General features: G+C 40.4%; 1 protein-coding gene across 5 annotated transcripts in view; it reads right to left on the bottom strand.

The window, feature by feature from the left end:
• The window catches only part of LOC136399334 (zinc finger protein 91-like), a 944,498-nt gene that overhangs the window by 743,255 nt on the left and 182,666 nt on the right, over positions 1–18,577 (bottom strand). For 3 of the 5 annotated variants that reach the window (XR_010750139.1, XM_066374391.1, XM_066374392.1), the window contains exon 4: positions 13,993–14,051. The exons of 1 other annotated variant lie outside the window; for it this stretch is intronic. Coding sequence is in view for 3 of the 4 variants with exons in the window: in XM_066374391.1 (XP_066230488.1) it covers positions 13,993–14,051 (59 nt within the window). In the remaining variant the exon portion in view is untranslated. Of the gene's footprint in view, positions 1–9,102; positions 12,033–13,992; positions 14,052–18,577 lie in introns of those variants that run through there. One more of the 5 variants, XM_066374398.1, reaches the window with a different exon arrangement.

The raw sequence follows: 18,577 nt of genomic DNA, 5'->3' as shown, positions 1-18,577 counted from the left end.
TCCTCAAAGGTCATGACACTTGTGAGAAACAATGAGCAACTAAAGTAACACAGCTACATGTTGATGCTTCTCAACTCTTAAAAAGTAGATAAAAAAATATTTCAACCCGAAGGTTGCTATGCTCTCCAAGTTCCTCTAGAAAGAAGGATCAACAGTTGGCTACAATCATAACTGAGAATCAAATCTGTTCAACTTGTCCTGGTTCCACTTTAGTAAAGCAGAAGGTAGTAATGTAAAACTTAGAAAATCTTCAGAACTCTGATAAAAATTGACAGCAGGAAGATCACCTCAACACACAAATGCCATTTTACCCAAAAATCGATATTCATATTTGGAAAGTTCAGCATGAAATTATGAGTTGTGTGCTAAATACTTTGTGAAATACATAATGTAAAACATTCATAGAATTCTGATGTGTCATTGCATTAGAAAGATTCCAAATTACAAATCAAAACCCCCAGTGCTAACATGCCCAGGGCAAGGAGAGAAAGAAGTGAGAAGCTGTGGCCATAGCACTTCAGAGAAGAATGGCTGTGATGTCTGCAGCTGAGAATTAAAAGAAAGACTCTAAAAGAAACAGGAAGTGGAAAATAAACTTGATTTTCTGAGTGGAGCCAGTTGTGCAGCCTGGGAACAGGTGTCAGCGCTCCATAGGAAGTGTTCAGGTAAACTCAACACCCTGGGTCTTAGTCATCTCTCACCTGGTCCTACAGCATCATTGCCCCTGGGATTCAAGTCTCTTCATTATGAAGCATTTGTTAGAGTGACCGCACTGCCCTATGTGTGTTCATTTAAATGTAAGAGGAACACATTGGCAGAGACTAGGAAATGACTTGGTATGCTTTGCAGGACTCATGGTACAGACTTGCAATTTATGGATGGATTAGAGAGGGGAAATTTATTATGATTAATAACAATTAAAAATAATCAAGTTAAGCCTGACCAGGTGGTAATGCAGTACATAAAGCATCAGACTGGGACATGGAGGACCCAGCTTCAAAAACCCAAGGTCACTGGCATGAGTGCAGGCTCATCCAGCTTCAGCATGGGATCATAGACATGACCCTGTGACCACTGGCATGACCCCAGAAGTCGCTGGCTTGAAGCCCAAGGTCACTGACTTGAGCAAGGGGTCACTGGCTGAACTTAGCCTCCTGGTAAAGGCACATGAGAAAGCAATCAGCAACTAAGGTGCCACAAGAAAGAATTGATGCTTCTCATCTCTCTCCCTTTCTCTCTATTCTTCTGTCCTTCTCTCTGTCTCACTTGCCCCCCCCCCCAAGAAAATGGTTTTCAACTTATGCAACCTAAAGTAGAATAAAGAAAATCAACACAGAGTAAGCTACATAACACCACCAGATAAAGAAACATCAGCCTGGATTCTAGAGTATGGTGGTACCTTGATACACAAGCACTTTAAATCATGAGCAATTTGAGAGATGAGCAGTCACGTGTGGTGGGATTTTTTGCTTTAAGTCACAAACAGATATTTGAATCATGAGCTTCCACCACCCTCCACTAGATAGGCTGTTGAACGTTCCGTTTTACAGATTACACCCTCAGCAGTGTACAAAGGTTTTGCAAGAAATTAGTGAGGAGGAGCCAGAGGTGGATGAGCAAATCAATACAAGTGAGATTAAGGAAATCTTGGGGATCTGGGAAAAAATTAAAATTTATTGAAAAACACCCAGAAAAACGTGCAACAAGTTGTGCATTGGAGTTCTGTAACAACACTTCCTTCACACATTATTGAAATGTTCTGAAAGGGAGGAAGAAACAAACTTCTATGAAAAGGTTTTTGTTGAAACAGCCTCTCAGTGAAAGCGAGAAAAGTGTGGTGAAAAGCCAAAAGTCAGTGAAGAAAATGATGATGATTAAGCATAGTAAAAAAATAGCAATAAAGTTACATATCATATGTAGTGTGTAAGTTAAATTTTGCAATCAAATGTAGCATTAAGAGTGTCACAAGTTATGTTAAGTAATACCGCCTGCAATGAAAATCCCCTCCACCATTCTCCTTCCTGTCGGCCAGCATCTGCGCCTGACCTTGAAGGTAAAAACACTTCATAAACCAGTTTGTATCTTTACAGTCTCTCTTATTATGTGGATATGTGTGTGTGTGTGTGTGTGTGTGTGTGTGTGTGTGTACTAAGTATATTTTCTTATCTAAAAGCATGTAAAACAAGAAATTTTGTGTAACTTTGGGGGGCCAGAATGGATTAATTACATTCCCATTAATTGAAATGAGGAAATTTGATTTGGCACACAAGCAAATTGAATCTCAAGATCAGCCATGAAATGAAGGAAACTCGTGTCAAGGTATCACTGTAATAGCTAATAAAACAATAGACTAAGAAAAAGAATAATGTGTATTTACAAATCTCACCAAACCATGAGGGACACATTACCACAATGGGAAGCTTCACATCATGTGCATCAACTAGGAAGAGTTCTTTGGACATTCAAGAACCATACCTACATTTACGGAAAAATTTGGGCTGGAGGTTATTACACAAGGGTCCTTCATGCATGACTTCTAGGGAAAAAGGAATGTTACCACATTCTGAAATAATTAGCTTAACTGGCAATCCAGTAGTCACATCCTCCCTGGCTTCAGGGAAACCTGTCTTCAGACCTTTCTTCCTGGATTGAGGGGAAACTGCAGCAAAAAATCTTATCCCACCCTGAGTAGATGTCAGTCTTTCCTGCAACCATTTTTTGTGACCCCTTTTTTTTCATGTTCAATTGAGTTCTAATTTACACACATTTATACTTTTCCTCCATACTTGGATGACACTGGTTACCAAAACAGAATAATTTTAAAATATTGATATACTAGTGTTATTCTCCAATGGAGAAATGGAATATACTAAACTAAATGAAACTTTGTGTGATCTCTGAAATTACCTGCATTTTACAGATGATTTCTGAATGCCACTACATTCTGCAGAAAGCATTCTTAAAATATGAGTTCATATACTCAAAATTTAATGACCAATGAAACAAGGAAGTACTATAGTAGGCTTTATATTAAACAAAAGTAAAAAGAATAACTGCATTGTAACTTTCTCTAACAAAGATTTGTTTTTTGGTTTTTTTGTGACACAGAATGTCAGAGAGAGGGACAGATAGGGAGAGATGAGGAGCATCAATTCTTCACTGCGGCATCCCAGTTGTTCATTGATTGCTTTCTCACATGTGCCTTGACCGGGGGCTATAGCAGACTAAGTGACCGCTTGCTCAAGCCAGTGACCTCGGCTGGTGAGCATTGCTCAAAGCAGATGAGCCCACGCTAAACCTGGCGACCTCGGGGTCTCAAACTTGGAATCTCTGCATCCCAGTCTAATGCTTTATCCACTGCGCCACCTCCAGGTCAGGCAAAGATTTATGACTTTTAAGGAAAAAAGTATATAAAAAATTCAAAAAGTCATTCACATTTAAATCCTGAAAGATGCCTACGTGGCTAGTAACTTATCAGCTTTTTAAAATTATATATTAATGCATAAGATCCCTATTCCAGTGAAGATGTGCATAATTTTTACTTGTCCTTTTATTCCTACATTACGTCTTCCCGTTACTAATGCACATACTGTATTTTTGTGTATCAAACCATGTAAATTTGTTTAAGTGGGCTTGATCAGGAAACTGACATGTGAAATAATATAAATAAGGTCAGAAGTTAAAAAGAGCTTCCTAATAGTAGACTAGAGTTTTTTCAATTAGTAAAACCCATGAAGCAGAGCCTGGTAATATTGGAGGGTGAGCAGCAGCTACACAGGAGATCACAAGGGAGATGGGAACAGACGTTTTTAACTCACACATCTGGAAGGAAAAGCCAGCATTACTGTAGTTCTTCATGGAGGCCATGGCAGAATGCCAAAAGAGCATAGCAGGACCCAGAGCCTTTAATTGGATCCATCTGCAGACTCTGTGATTTTTCAACCTAAATTTAGATTGTTAAAAATAAGCCAAAAGAGTGAGGATTTGGTAAGTTACGCAGATAATTTATCTAAGGGCGATACATGGTGAGAACCCTGAGGTGAGAAATTCTGTTCCTTGCCTGGGCGTTGAGTAAGGTTACCATACTGTGTAAAGCTTTCCCATGTTCTTTATGTCTCCTCCTCTTCTATCCAGTATAAGCAGATGTCGAGTAGGATATGGATAAGGACACTTTGGAACATAAATTACATTTGAAAGTTTGTCTGATGCTCAATAAGACTTGAAGAAAGCTTAACTGTTAGGCCAAATCACTGACACTTAACAGTTTGTCTCTATCATGAAATTTGCAATGTTGAGCAAGTTTTGAGCACAGATAAAAAACTTCATCATGTACTTTACATTTGCTAGTTTAGTGCCTCCCTCATATGTATTCTCTTGTTAAGGAAGGTGAGGCCAGTCATTTAAGGTTTTGCACACCTCCATATTCACAAGCCTTCTCTTGAGAATGAATTGTCTAATGTTTAATAAGATTCCACTGCCAAGCAAGTACCTTTTTTTTTTTTTTTTCTTTTTCTGAAGCTGGAAACGGGGAGAGACAGTCAGACAGAATCCCGCATGTGCCCGACCGGGATCCACCCAGCACGCCCACCAGGGGCGATGCTCTGACCACCAGGGGGCGATGCTCTGCCCCTCCGGGGCGTTGCTCTGCCGCGACCAGAGCCACTCTAGCGCCTGGGGCAGAGGCCAAGGAGCCATCCCCAGCGCCCGGGCCATCTTTGCTCCAATGGAGCCTTGGCTGTGGGAGGGGAAGAGACAGAGAGGAAGGAGGGGAGGGGGGTGGAGAAGCAGATGGGCACTTCTCCTGTGTGCCCTGGCTGGGTACCGCTGAGCCAACCAGCCAGGGCCGCAAGTACCTTCTTCAACTCCCTACAAATATGAGGTTTGCATTCAGTTTGAACTCTTTGGTGAAGACTAAGCTTTCAGGACTGGTCAAAGGCTTTGCCACATTCTCTTTATTTGTAAAGCTTATCTCTAGTATCAATTCACTGATTATTAGTAAGGTAAGATGACATTCTAAAATCTTTGCCAGACTCTACATTTGTATAGTTTCTCTCCCATATGAATTCTTAGATGCACGGTAAGACAAGTTCTGGATAACATTTATAAGACCTCTATTCATTATGAATTCTCTGATGGTTAGTATGTCTTGAGAAAAAGCTAAAGGCTTTGCCACATTGTCTAAATTGTATGATTTGTCTCCTGTGTGATTTCTTTGATATTTAGTAAGAATTGAGGGTTGAGTAAAAGCTCTTCTGGGGACCCCGTGTTCTCCTCCCAAATCCCCACCCCATGGAAAGTGTGCTGTTCCTGGGCCACTCATTAAATGGGGTGAGGGTTTCCGGAAGGGTACTGCCCAGTTCTGACGGAGGCAGGAAACCCCACAGCAGGGTTGCCCCACGCCCGATGGTAGGGGAACGGGGGTGGGTTGGCCTCCGAGTTTTCCCGGAAACCAACGCTGAGCCCCCCACCTGGCAGTGAAGAGGGCAGGTTCGGGGCTCTCAGCCTTCGCAGCGACCCTTAGGCTCCCATGTGGAGGAATGGGGGTGGGGAGGGTCAGGTTTACGCTGGGAAGACTGTCTGCAATTCCCGCGTGATCTTCGAACAGCCTCATCCGGATCGGTAACAACCTGCACGTGTGCACTGCCTCTAAATCCCGGAGGTTCAAACCGGTGGCTGAGGGCTTCAAGCACAAACCCATGTTTTCTCTCACCATCCCCACCTCACTTTGATGTCAATCAATAAAAACATTGAGGAACATATATATAATGCCCCAACGATTGAATGTTGGACAACACACACATTTTTTGTAAGATTTTTCTTAAGATACCCCTGATCAAGTTGTTCAGTGGATTAGAGCATCCTCCCAATATGGCAAGGTTGTAGTTTGAACCTGGTTCAGGGCTTACAAGAATCAACCAGTGAATGTGTAATTAAATGGAACATCAGTGGATTTCTGTCTCATTCTAAACATAAATAAAATTTTGTTTATATTCAAATCTCATTTAAAATGAAGACTTTCTTAACCTGAGCTTGCCTGCTCAAGGCACATATCGGAGTGGATGTTTCCTACTTCTCCTTCCATTCTCTCTTCTGTCTCTATCCTCTAAAGTAAATAAAACCTGGAAAAAAATGGATCAATACATTTCTATATTCACTGCAAAGGTTGGGTTTCATACTAGAAGAGATTCTCTCCAGTTGTGAAAACAAAAAATCATTTCTGACAGATTTATAGCATGATTATATGCTTACATTATATGTAATAGTTTTAATGTCTGGTTGTTTCTAACAGAACTGAAAGGTCAATGTAATGCTTTTATCAAATCATTTCATGTGTTGGTTCCTAAATATCTTTTTAAAACTATATAAGGTTGGTAATAGATTTGGGGATCTGTGTAATGCAGATTATGGAGATCATACAGTGCTGTGTAGGGCTAACCAGGTGGTGGTGCAGTGGATACAGCATCAGACTGGGACGTGGAGGACCCAGGTTGGAAACCCCAAGCCGCCTTGAGCGCGGGTTCATCTGATTTAAGCACGGCTCACCAGGTTGAGCCCAAGGACTCTGGCTTGAGCAAGGGGTCACTCGGCCTGCTGTAGCCCCCTGGCTAAGGTACATATGAGAAAGCAATCAAACAACTAAGGTGCCACAACAAAGAATTTATGCTACTCATCTTTCCCTTTTTATCTATCTCTCTCTCTGTCACAAAAAATAAACTTTCATACAGTACGGTGTTGTATTTCAGTCAGCCATGTTGGCATAAAAGACATTCAGTATATACACTCGATGAAAGGTAGAAACCATAAGATGAACCAAAACCTCAAGGCTAGAATGTTTCAAAAGGAAAGTTTATTTTTAAAATGCCTGGAAGCAAACAGGCTGAGACTAGCAAAGGGTGTCAGACCCAAGGTGTGGGGGGCAGCATTAGATATAGGGGGTACAGCTGACACTTGCTGGAATGGGGTTGCCTGTGCCTGATGTGCTCAAATGAGCATATCACAGTTTGTGGTCTGGTCACTGACTTGACAATGAGTAACAGAGAAATTCTGTTGCAGAAACACAAGTTCATTGTGAGGTAGTACAGGTTAATGAGTGGTCCTTTTTGGGTGTCCTGGGAAAATTTTGAAGGCTTCCAAGATGTCAGGAATGTCCCAGGAACAGCCTAGACTTGGCATCTCTGAGCCTGTGGCTAGGCTTTTACAAACAACTATAGTGAATTAAACTTGCGTAATGGTCAGGTCCCTCCTCAATACAAGCTTTCCGTGACATTTCCGCAAAGGTAAACTTTTTGCTACATTTTATAGTGAAGGTCAGAATGTCAGTAAGAATATCAGGCAAAATAACTACAACTTCAAAGTGCAGGATGAGAATGTTCTGTTTTGAGCCCTAGGGGGAAGATGGGTGATGGGAATTTGAACTTTAAAGGAGCTCTGGATCTAAAGGAGCCAACTTAAAGCTAACACTCATGTTAACAGCAAAGAAATATGAGGCAGCTAGAACACTTTATCAACCTCAAAACAATTGGGGAAAGGCCAATTTTCAGGGAATGCTAAGAATTCATTTTGTTTATGGGAAGTTTTGTTGCTTGTAAAATGTATGAGGGAGTGAAAGCAACACATTTACAAGAGAGAAAAGACTAGTGATACTTTGGTTTTCATAGACATCCCATCTGAACACAATCAACTAAATCCAAATCAGACAAAACCCAAGGAAATTATTTCCATATAAATCAATTTAAATCCAATTAGTGTACACAGTAATCACATACATGTAACTGAAGTATTAGCACTCACAATCCATAAAAAAAAGCACAAAAAACACTGGAAAGCAATGGAATTATTTGACTATACATGCAGGGTGACTCTCAAAAAAGAAACGATGTCACACTCAGCAGGAGAAAGCGTGGCTCGCCCTATTTTTGCAAAATTAGCAGCAAGGTCATGTGGGCACGTCAACAATATCCAAGACAAATTTTCGCTGAAGAAATCGACAAAAACGTAAACCAAGAATAACTGAAGTCAACGAAAACCGAAGTATTACTGTATTTAATTAATTGGTGCAAAATTTTGACATGTCTTTCTTTTTCTCATTCTAAAATGGATGCAAATATTTAGATTCTGAAAGATTTCAAGATTGGCTCTGGTTAGTTAGCTCAGTTTGTTACCAGTGTCATTCTGAAACAACTAGGTGACGTTTAATCCACAAACAGGTCACACATAGGAAGCAAAGAAATGCATGAGTGAATGAAAGACTGTGCCAGATTCACAATGATAGAGCTTCTTTCCAATACGAAGTCTCTAATGTTCATTAAAAACTGAGAAATGGACAATGGCTTTGCCACGTTCTCTACATTTAAACAGCTTGCCAGCCATGGATGGTTGGTTCAACAGTTGAGCATTGGCCCAGTGTATGGAAGTTCTGGGTTTGATTCCCAGCCTGGTACACAGAAGCGCCCATCTGCTTCTACACCATTTCTCCTCTCCTTTCTCTCTGTTTCTCTCTACCGCTTCCACAGCCAATGCTCCATTGGGGCAAAGTTGTCCCAGGTGCTGAGTATAAATCTAAGGCCTCCACCTCAGGGGCTAGAATGGCTTCAGTTGCAAAGGAGCAATGCCCAGGATGGGCAGAGGATGAACCCCTAGTGGGCATGCCAGGTGAATCCTGGTTGGGCACACACGGAGTCTGTCTCTCTGTCTCCCCATGTCTTACTTCAGAAAAATACCAAAAATAAAATAAAATAAATTAAAAAAAGGGCTTTTCACCAATATGAAGTTTCCAATGTTCAGTAAGGTTGGAGAAAAACCTAACGGCTTTGCCACATTCTTCACATTTATGTGTCTTCTCACCACTATGCATTCTTTGATGCTGAGTAAGATTTGGTGATCTTCAAAAGGCTTCACAATTCTGTACATTTGTATGATTTTCTTTCCCATGTGAATCCTCTGATGTACAATTAACTGTGACTTTCACATAAAGGCTTGGCCACATTCTAAACATTTATAAGACCTGTAAGTCCAGTAGTTGTGGGCTTCACAGCCACCACCGGGACGTGCAGGTTCACATTAAATTGAGATAGATCATAATGAAACAACAGAGCCAAGAACTGGTAGGCCATTTTCTTTATTTCTAGCCTCGCACTCTGGTGAGTAAAAACAAGCACACGGAAAAAACAAAAGCCACTCATTCAGTGCTCACAAAGCTACCAACACATCCGAGTTTTCCTAGAAACGAAGGTCATCACCAGTTCAGTGGAGCTTACAAAGCCCCTCACTCCTAATCCCCATCAGCAGACCTCCATCTCTCCAACCTCCAAGCGACCAGTCTGCCCTGCAACAACGTGGTCTCCTCTAAAAGGGCCTCTTACATTCTCCTTTTAAAAGTTTTTGGTGTGACAATCCCTCCTCCAGCACACATTGGCATAACCAAGCCCCTTCCCAAGCATTAAGGTAATTAGCTATATCACCTGGGCGAAGGCCATTCACATGACCAGCGCCATTTTTTTTTTTTTGACCAGCACTATTTTTAACAATAAGTGACCAAAACCAGAAAATACAGATTTTTACAAACTTATTTGCCCAACAAGACCTCTCTCCGGTATAAATTTTCTGATGGTTATTAAGAGCTGATGAATTTTAAAAGGCATTGCCACACTGTCTGCATTTTGTATACTTTCTCTCCCGTGTGACTTATTTTATTTGATGTACAATAAAGTGTAATTTCTGTGTTAAGGTTTTGCCACATTTTAAACATATATGAGACCTCTCTTCAGTATCAATTTTCTAATGTTTAGCAAGAACTGAGGAATAATTAAAAGTTTTGCAACATTCTAAACATTTATGAGACCTTTCTTCAGCATGAATTTTGTGAAGTTTAGCAAGAGGCGAGGAATGGCTAAAAGCATTGCCATATCCTTTACATTTGTATCGTTTCTCTCCTGTGTAAATTTTTCAATGTTTAGCAAGAGCTGAGGAATAGTTAAAGCCTTGACACATTGCCTGCAATTCTATGGTTTCTCTCCTGTGTGAATTCTTTGATGTACAGTAAGGTGTGAGTTCAATAAAAAGTTTTTGCCGCAATCTAAACATCTGTGAGACCCATCTCCAGTATGAATTTTCTGGTGCTTGGTAAGAGCTGAAGAATTGCTAAAGACTTTGCCACATTCTCTACATTTGTATGGTTTCTCTCCTGTGTGAGTTCTTTGATGTATAGTAAGAGCTGAAGAATCCTTAAAGGCTTTGCCACATTCTCTACATTTATATGGTTTCTCTCCTGTGTGAGTTCTTTGATGTACAGTAAGAGATGAGGAACCACTGAAAACTTTGCCACATTGCCTGCAATTGTACGGTCTCTCTCCTGTGTGAATTCTTTGATGTTGAGTAAGGTTTGACTTACGAATAAAGGTTTTGCCACATTCTAAACATTGATGAGACCTCTCTCCGGTATGAATTTTATAATGGTCAGTAAGAGTTGAGGAACGACTAAAGGCTTTGCCACATTCTCTACATTTGTATGGTTTCTCTCCTGTGTGAGTTCTTTGATGTATAGTAAGATCAGAGGAATAATTAAAGGCTTTGCCACATTCTCTACATTTGTGTGGTTTTTCTCCTGTGTGACTTTTTCGATGCATACTAAGAGCTGAGAAATCACTAAAGGCTTTGCCACATTCTGTACATTTGTATGGTTTCTCTCCTGTGTGCATTCTTTGATGTTTAGTAAAAGCTGATGAGCGGCTAAAGGCTTTGTTACATTCTCTACATTTGTATGGTTTCTCTCCTGTGTGAGTTCTTTGATGCACAGTAAGAGCTGAGGATTGGCTAAAGGCTTTGCCACACTGTCTACATTTGTATGGTTTTACTCCTGTGTGAATTCTTTGATGTACAGTAAGAGTAGAGGTATCATTAAATGCTTTTCCACATTGTCTGCAATTGTATGGTTTTTCTCCCGTGTGAATTCTTTGATGTACAGTAAGGTGTAATTTCCGGATAAAGGTTTTGCCACATTCTAAACATTTGTGAGACCTCTCTCCAGTATGACTTGTCTGATGGTCAATAAGAGTTGAGGATCGTATAAAGGCTTTGCCACATTCTCTACATTTGTATGGTTTCTCTTCTGTGTGAGTTCTTTGATGCATAGTTAGAGTTGAAGATTGGCTAAAAGCTTTGCTACATACTTTACATTTATATGGTTTCTCTCCTGTGTGAATTCTTTGATGTCTAGTAAGAACTGAGGAACGGCTAAAGGCTTTGCCACATTCTCTACATTTGTATAGTTTTTCTCCTGTGTGAATTCTTTGATGGACAGTAAGAGCTGAGGAATCCTTAAGGGCTTTGCCACATTGTCTGCAATTTTTTATCTCTTCTGTGTGAATTCTTTGATGTACAATAAGTTGTAATGTTTTTATAAAGGTTTTGCCACATTCTAAACATTTATGAGATTTCTCTCCAGTATGAATTTTCTGATGTTCAGTAAGAGCTGAGGAGTGGCGAAAGGCTATGCCACATTCTCTATGTTTGTCTGGTTTCTCTCCTGAGTGAGTTCTTTGATGTCTATTAAGAGCAGAGAAATGGTTAAAGGCTTTTCCACATTCTCTGCATTTGTAAGTTCTCACTTTGGTGTTAATGTATCTCTCATATAAAATAAGATATGCATGCCAATTAAGTGTTTTATCACGTTCTTTACATTTATAAAGTGTTTCTTCAGTATGGACTTTAAGTGTATTTACATGGGAAATTAAACTGAAAGTACTCTTACATGAATTATAATTGTAAGCTTCATTTTTAGTATGAATATTCTCATTGTCATTATTGTTTGAAGATTGCTTGAAAGATTCAACACATTTAGTTTGTTCATTTGTCTTCTCCAGAATATGAAGAACCTGATGATTATTAGAATGCGACATCTGGTCAGACACTTTTCCTTGTTCACAATGGTTCTCTGGAAATAAAGTTTTCTCATTTTGATTATGAATTGATTCTTTTTTAAATCTTTTCCAATGTTCATTGCATTGGTAACATCTGTCTTCATTATGTGTACTCTGGTAATCGTCAAAGATAGGTATGCTTTTAGTGAAAGGTATAATTTCATTTAATATGTACACGTATTCTCAAATATCTACTCTGTGATACCTATTAAACCATGTTGGCTGTACAAAATTTGCTCCAAAGTTAATATTATAAACACTGAAATGAAAAACATTTGAAAACAAATCCAATGATTATTTCCTCTTAAGATTACATGAGTTCATAGCTTTTCCTGATTTCCTTTCCAAAAATATGTAGTAGTAAAGAATAGTTTTTCATCATCAGTTTTTAATTATTTTTTTTTAGTGGGAGTATAGAAGTCAGAGAGAGAGTCCCATCAAGCACCCTGACCAGAACTGACCTGCAAGGGGCAATGTTCTGTCCATGTGGGAATGTTACTCCATTGGTCAGCAATGGAGTCATTATTTTATGCCTGGAGAATAGGCCACATAGCCATCCTCAGTGCTCAAGGACACCTCACTAAAGCAATACAGCCATGGCTGTGTGATTGGAAGAGAGAGAAAGAGAAGCAAGAGGGGGTGGGTAAAAAGCAGATGGTTGGTTTTCTGATAAGTCCTGACCCAGAATCAAACCTGGGACATCCATACTCTTGGCCACTCTACCACAGAGGAAACCGGCCAGAGCCAATCTGCACTTTTATAAACTAACTGATAGGCAATGTAGCTGACTTAAAGAGGGAGTTTCACAAATATGTAATATTTTGAACTACTGACAACAACGTCTTAACCAGAAATAATAGTCCTGTCATAAACAGATAGGTCAATTGGTTGGAGCATCACCCTGAAGGACAGAGGTTGTTGGTTTGATTCCCAGCCAGGGTACATATAGAAACATATGTATGTTCCTGTCTCTCCACCTTTTTCTGTTCCTTTCTTTGATATAATCAATGCAATAAGCTTTGGGTTTTTTTGTTTTGTTTTGGGGTTTTTTGCGAAACAAAGGGAGAAAGAGACAAAACATTGATTTCCCCTTGTATGAGCCCCCACTGGGGAATCAGACCAGCAGTGTCCATGCTCCAAGGCAACTTATCAACTAACTGTAACTGACCTATCCAGGCAGAACTGAGGGTTTTTTTATATTCAGAGAGTCAGAGAGATGAAGGGAGAGAAAGAGAAACAAGGGAAGCAGTCATATGTTGCCCAACCCTGCTGTCCATTCATTGGCAGCTTCTCCCTTGTGCCCCTAGAAGCGATTACATCCACAACCTTGTTTCAGTATGACGCTTCTAACGAACTGAGAGCTTAACAGGCCAGAGTGGGATAAACACTTAAATAATTAATAATAATAATGGCCCTGGCGGGTTTGCTCAACCATAGAGCGTCAGCCCAGCATGTGGAAGTCCCGGGTTCGATTCCTGGCCAGGGCACAGAGGACAAGCGACCATCTGCTCCTCCACCCTTCCCCTTATCCTTCCTCTCTATCTCTCTCTTTCCCTCCTGCAGACAAGGCTCCACTGGAGCAAAGTTGGCCCAGTTGCTAAGAATGGCTCCATGGCCTCTGCCTCAGGTGCTAGAATGACTCTGATTACAATGGAGCAATGCCCTGTAGGGGCCAACCATCAGCCCCTGGTAGGCATGCCAAGTGATTCCTGGTTGGGCACATATAGGAGTCTGTCTTTCTCCTTCTCTCCACTTCTCACTTTGGAAAAATAACAACAACAACAACAATAATAATAATAATAATGGTCCCACTGTGAATAATACCCTCTTCTGGTTTCACTGTCATCCCAGTATGCAAAGGTCTCAGTCTCTGGTCAGGCCACATTCAGGAAAATATGAATGTTTCTGTCAATATCTCCCTCTCTCCTCCCATTTCCCTCTTTTAATATAAAAATAACATCAAAAAACAATTGTGACAGGTTATTTCTGTCCACATTAATATCCTTTTTTCTCAGCACTCTCCTTACATTTCTGTGGCTTTCACATTATCAAAACCACACCTTCCATATCTTACCAGTATTGTTTTAGAGAAGAAATCTTCAATTCCTGGCTTTTGTAACAAGGTCTGGTTGTCTTCAGATGTCATAGATGAAAGATACAAAACATGACAGTTATGACACAAGGTAAATGGATATACCAGCAAGTATTAACAAAATTACATTTTAAGTATGCCAGAGGCAGGTTAAGAGTTCAAGTCAAACCCAAGAAAGGTAAAAATGAAAAAAGTCACAGCAGAGAGGAATAAAAACTTACATTTATTACCGACAATATCTGTGGAAACACTGAAGCACACACGGGCAATAGGAAAAGAACATTTTCAATTACCAGTTATTTCTTATGAAAAAGAAATGACAGTAATGTATGTTCAATGAACTGGTTGTTTCATTGCTTCCTGAAAGATCATTCTGTTTTGCATGACAGAGTGGGAAGAGAATGGCAGTACATGGTGAATGTACTGTAAAGACCATTTTTTAAAAAGTAATTGTTCAAGGACAGAGACTGCAGTACTGAGGACAGATATCAAAAACAGAAACAGCATGCTTAGTGGTCCAGTGAATAGATTGTCAACCTAGGATACTGAGGTACCAGGTCTCAATCCCTGAGGTCTCTGTCCTGAGCATGACATTTGCCTTGAGTGCAGGCTCCAAAGTTTAAGAGCAAGGACACCAGGCCTGACCAGGCGGTGGCACAATTAACTGTCAGCTGAGATGTTGAAGAACCAGGTACAAAACCCCAAGGTCACTGGCTAAAGTGTGGGCACACCAGATGAACAGTGGGGCCACTGGCTTAGGAATATCGATGTCCAGTAGGTCACTAGCATAAATATAACCATATTGTCACTGGCCAGAAGCTCAAGGTCACTAGCTTGAGTAAAGAGTGAGAGGCTCAGGTGGAGCTCCCCATCAAGGCCCATATAAGAAAGTAATCAATGAACAACTAACATGCCCCAACAATGAGTTAATGGTTTTCTTCAGATTCTCTATCTGGACTGTCCCTCTCTCCCTTACATACACAAAACTAGAAGACAGAAAAAGAAATGTAATATCAAAGTTACCAGTTGAAGCATGAGATCGTCATAATTGTATGCTTACTAGCTTGATTGCAAGGTTGCCAGCTTGAGCAAGGCATCACTGCCTCAGCTGAAGACCCTCAGTCAAGGCAAATATAAGAAGTAGACATTGAACAACTAACATGACTAAAATATGAGTTGAAGCTTTTTACCTGTCTCCCTTGATCATTCTCACTCTCAGTAAAAAAAGAGACAGGGTCATCTTAAAATGAAAAAAGAAGCAGGGTCATTGTAAATGCAAATATAAATGTTAAGAAATAAAACAATGAGCCTGACCAGGTGGTGGCGCAGTGGATAGAGTGTCAGACTGGGATGTGGAGGACCCAGTTTCGAGACCCTAAGGTCGCCACCTCGAGCATGGGCTCATCTGGTTTGAGCAAGGCTCACCAGCGTGAGCCCAAGGTTGCTGGCTCAAGCAAGGGGTCGCTCAGTCTGCTGTAGCCCCCGATCAAGGCACATATGAGAAAGCAATCAATGAACTAAGAAACCACAACAAAGAATGATGTTTCTCATTTCTCTCCCTTCCTATCAGTCCCTATCTGTCCCTCTCTCTGATGCTCTCTGTCTCTGCCACTAAAAAAAAAGAAAATAAATAAAATAAAATAAAATGATGCTTGACCAGGCGGTAGCGCAGTGGATACAGCATCGAACTGGGATGCAGAGGACCCAGGTTCGAGACCCTGAGGTTGCCAGCTCGAGCGTGGGCTCATCTGGTTTGAGCAAAAGCTCACCAGCTTGGACCCAAGGTCGCTGGCTTGAGCAAAGGGTTACTCAATCTGCTGAAGGCCCGCAGTCAAGGCACATATGAGAAAGCAATCAATGAAAAACTAAGGTGTTTCAATGCACAATAAAAAACTAATGATTGATGCTTCTCATCTCTCCATTCCTCTCTGTCTGTCCCTTTCTATCCCTCTCTCTGACTCTCTCTGCAAAAAAAAAGATGATAAAAAAGAATGAATCTTTAGCATTTGTATAAATATGGACACACATAGAAGGTACTATGTTAAGGTAGTGGTTGGCAAACTCATTAGTCAACAGAGCCAAATAACAGTGTAACAATTGAAATTTCTTTTGAGAGCCAAATTTTTAAAACTTAAACTATATAGGTAGGTACATTCCTCATAGAGGTAGCGCCCAAAACGTGGTATTTTGTGGAAGAGCCACACTCAAGGGGCCCAAGAGCTGCATGTGGCTTGCGAGGCGCAGTTTGCCGTCCACTGTAAGGGAAATAAGGTTGGCACAGAAACACATGTACCATATGATGTCAGTTATATTTATAATCTAAAGAACAATATAAATGAATAAACAACCAGAAAGACACTCACAGGTACAGTGAACAGAGTGATGGCTGCCAGAGGAGATGAAAGACTGGGACTAAAATTTGAAACACTTCAGAAGAACACATTGGTAGTTACAGTGGGTTGTGGGATGTAAAGTGCACCATGGGGACTATAGTAAATAATACTGTGTTAACTATGCTGGGTCCCGGAAATATCACGAGGAATACTTCTAGTTTTTATAAAGTACATGAAGGTTTAACCACTATCATCTACATCTGAAAGTAGTTCAAAATAATACTGAATGAAAAAGAAAATGTAAACAAAAAACCGAAAATTAATCTGCAAATTTTTAAAAATTATACAAATGTTTCACTGATCAAAAATCCTTCTATATTAACTATAATTTATAACTGAGTGTACCCTCAAACTGCAAAATGTTTGCATCATGACATTATACAGCAGAAATGTTCTTAGACAATGCATTCAAGTCATTCAAAAATAATATCAAGTATAATTGTAATGAAGATATTTAAATGACATGAAACAGTTTTTCTCGTTTGCTGTATTTCAACTATACTTATGTGTGTAGGCTGTAATCCACCTAAAAAATAACCTTCATTTCTAAATAAAAAAAGCATTACAAAGTTCTGAAATATGGACAGACTACTCTAGCCTTTAAACATTTCAGATTAAGCACACAAGAAGGAAACTACTAAGAAAGCAAATGAAAAACTTCATCATTGCTTTGCGCAAAATAAACCTGAAATAAGGAACAAAGCAGTTCGTAAATATAAAGTGCCCAATAATGCTGTATCCCACTTCTTACCAAAGGAGAACAGTTCTGCATGTTGTACCAGGACTTGTGAATCCAAAAGCACAAATATGACAAAAATCTCATCAAAAGTGAAAACAAAAAAGTTCCCAGGCAGCTCTGCACTGCACAAGAAAAAATTACAGAATGATAGTGATGATGAAAGCAGGTAACAGTGGACACTTTCCTACCTGCTGGGCAATAAACTAAGGTTGCCTATGGCACTAAATATTGAAGGACTCTATGAGATACACAGAGATATAAAACTACTCTTATGTACACAATTTAAAAATACAAACTGGAAATATTTATTTCTTCATTTTCAAGTTAAAGAAGGAAAGATAGACTCGTGCATGCACCTCGATCTGATGCATATGAAACCCCAACTGGGCCTGTTGTTTTACCCATCTGGGGACAAGGTCCCAGCTGAGCTATTTTTAGTGCTGGAGGTAGAGAAACCACACAGCCATCGTCAGTGCCCAGGGGTAATACACTGGAACCAAACAAGATATGGCTTCAGGAAAAAAGAGAGAGTGTGAAAGAAAGAGAGAGAAGGGTAAAGAGTGGAGAAGCAGATGGTCACTAACCCTGTACGCCCTGAGTGGAATCGATCCCAGGACATGTGTATGCCAAGCTGACGCTCTCCCACTGAGACAAAGTGCTAGGGCCCAGACCAGAATTCTGTAACAAAAATTCATACTAAGCAAAGGAATATTTTGAATTAAAATAGAATTAGATCTTCATACTTTGGGGAGATGCTTTGTGTTGTTATGAAAGCATTGAGTCTACACTCTATATCAGGGGTCTCAAACTCTGCGGCCCACATGCTGAGTTGAGTTTGGTTTGAGACCCCTGCTCTATATGGTCTTGTAGGAAACATCCATAGGATTAGAAATGATAAATCTGGGCTGATCAGGCAGTGGCGTAGTGGATAGACGTCAAATGGGGACAGAGAGGACCCACGTTTAACACCCCAAGGTTGCAGCTTGAACGTGGGATCACCAGCTTGGGAATGGGATTATTCTCTCCGCTGTTGCCCCCCAATCAAGGCACATAAAAGAAAGCAACCAGTGACCATGTACGGTGCCGCAACCAAGAACTGATGATTCTTATCTCTCTCTTTTTGTATCTCTCTGTAGCTGTCTATGTGTCTGTCACAAGAACAAAACACTCGAAATGAGAAAAAACATAACATAATTCCTCAAGAACGTGCAAACATCTATAGAAAAGGAGTCATCATGGCAGCTCTCAGTCCAAGGGGAAGACTTGGACCCGACTGCTGATGTGATGATGGAGGTCACTAGAGCAAAATCAGAGTCCTGAGAAGATGCCAGAACACAGAACGTGTTGGAGACGAGCTGTCCCTCTACGACATCAACCAGAATACACCTGGGCCTCTCACAGCCTTTTCCACTGCAGCAGCTTCCCAAACCACACT

This window comes from Saccopteryx leptura, chromosome 3, assembly GCF_036850995.1.
Source record: "Saccopteryx leptura isolate mSacLep1 chromosome 3, mSacLep1_pri_phased_curated, whole genome shotgun sequence".
Classification (NCBI taxonomy): Eukaryota; Metazoa; Chordata; class Mammalia; order Chiroptera; family Emballonuridae; genus Saccopteryx; species Saccopteryx leptura.
This window is presented reverse-complemented; position numbering and strand designations above follow the sequence as displayed.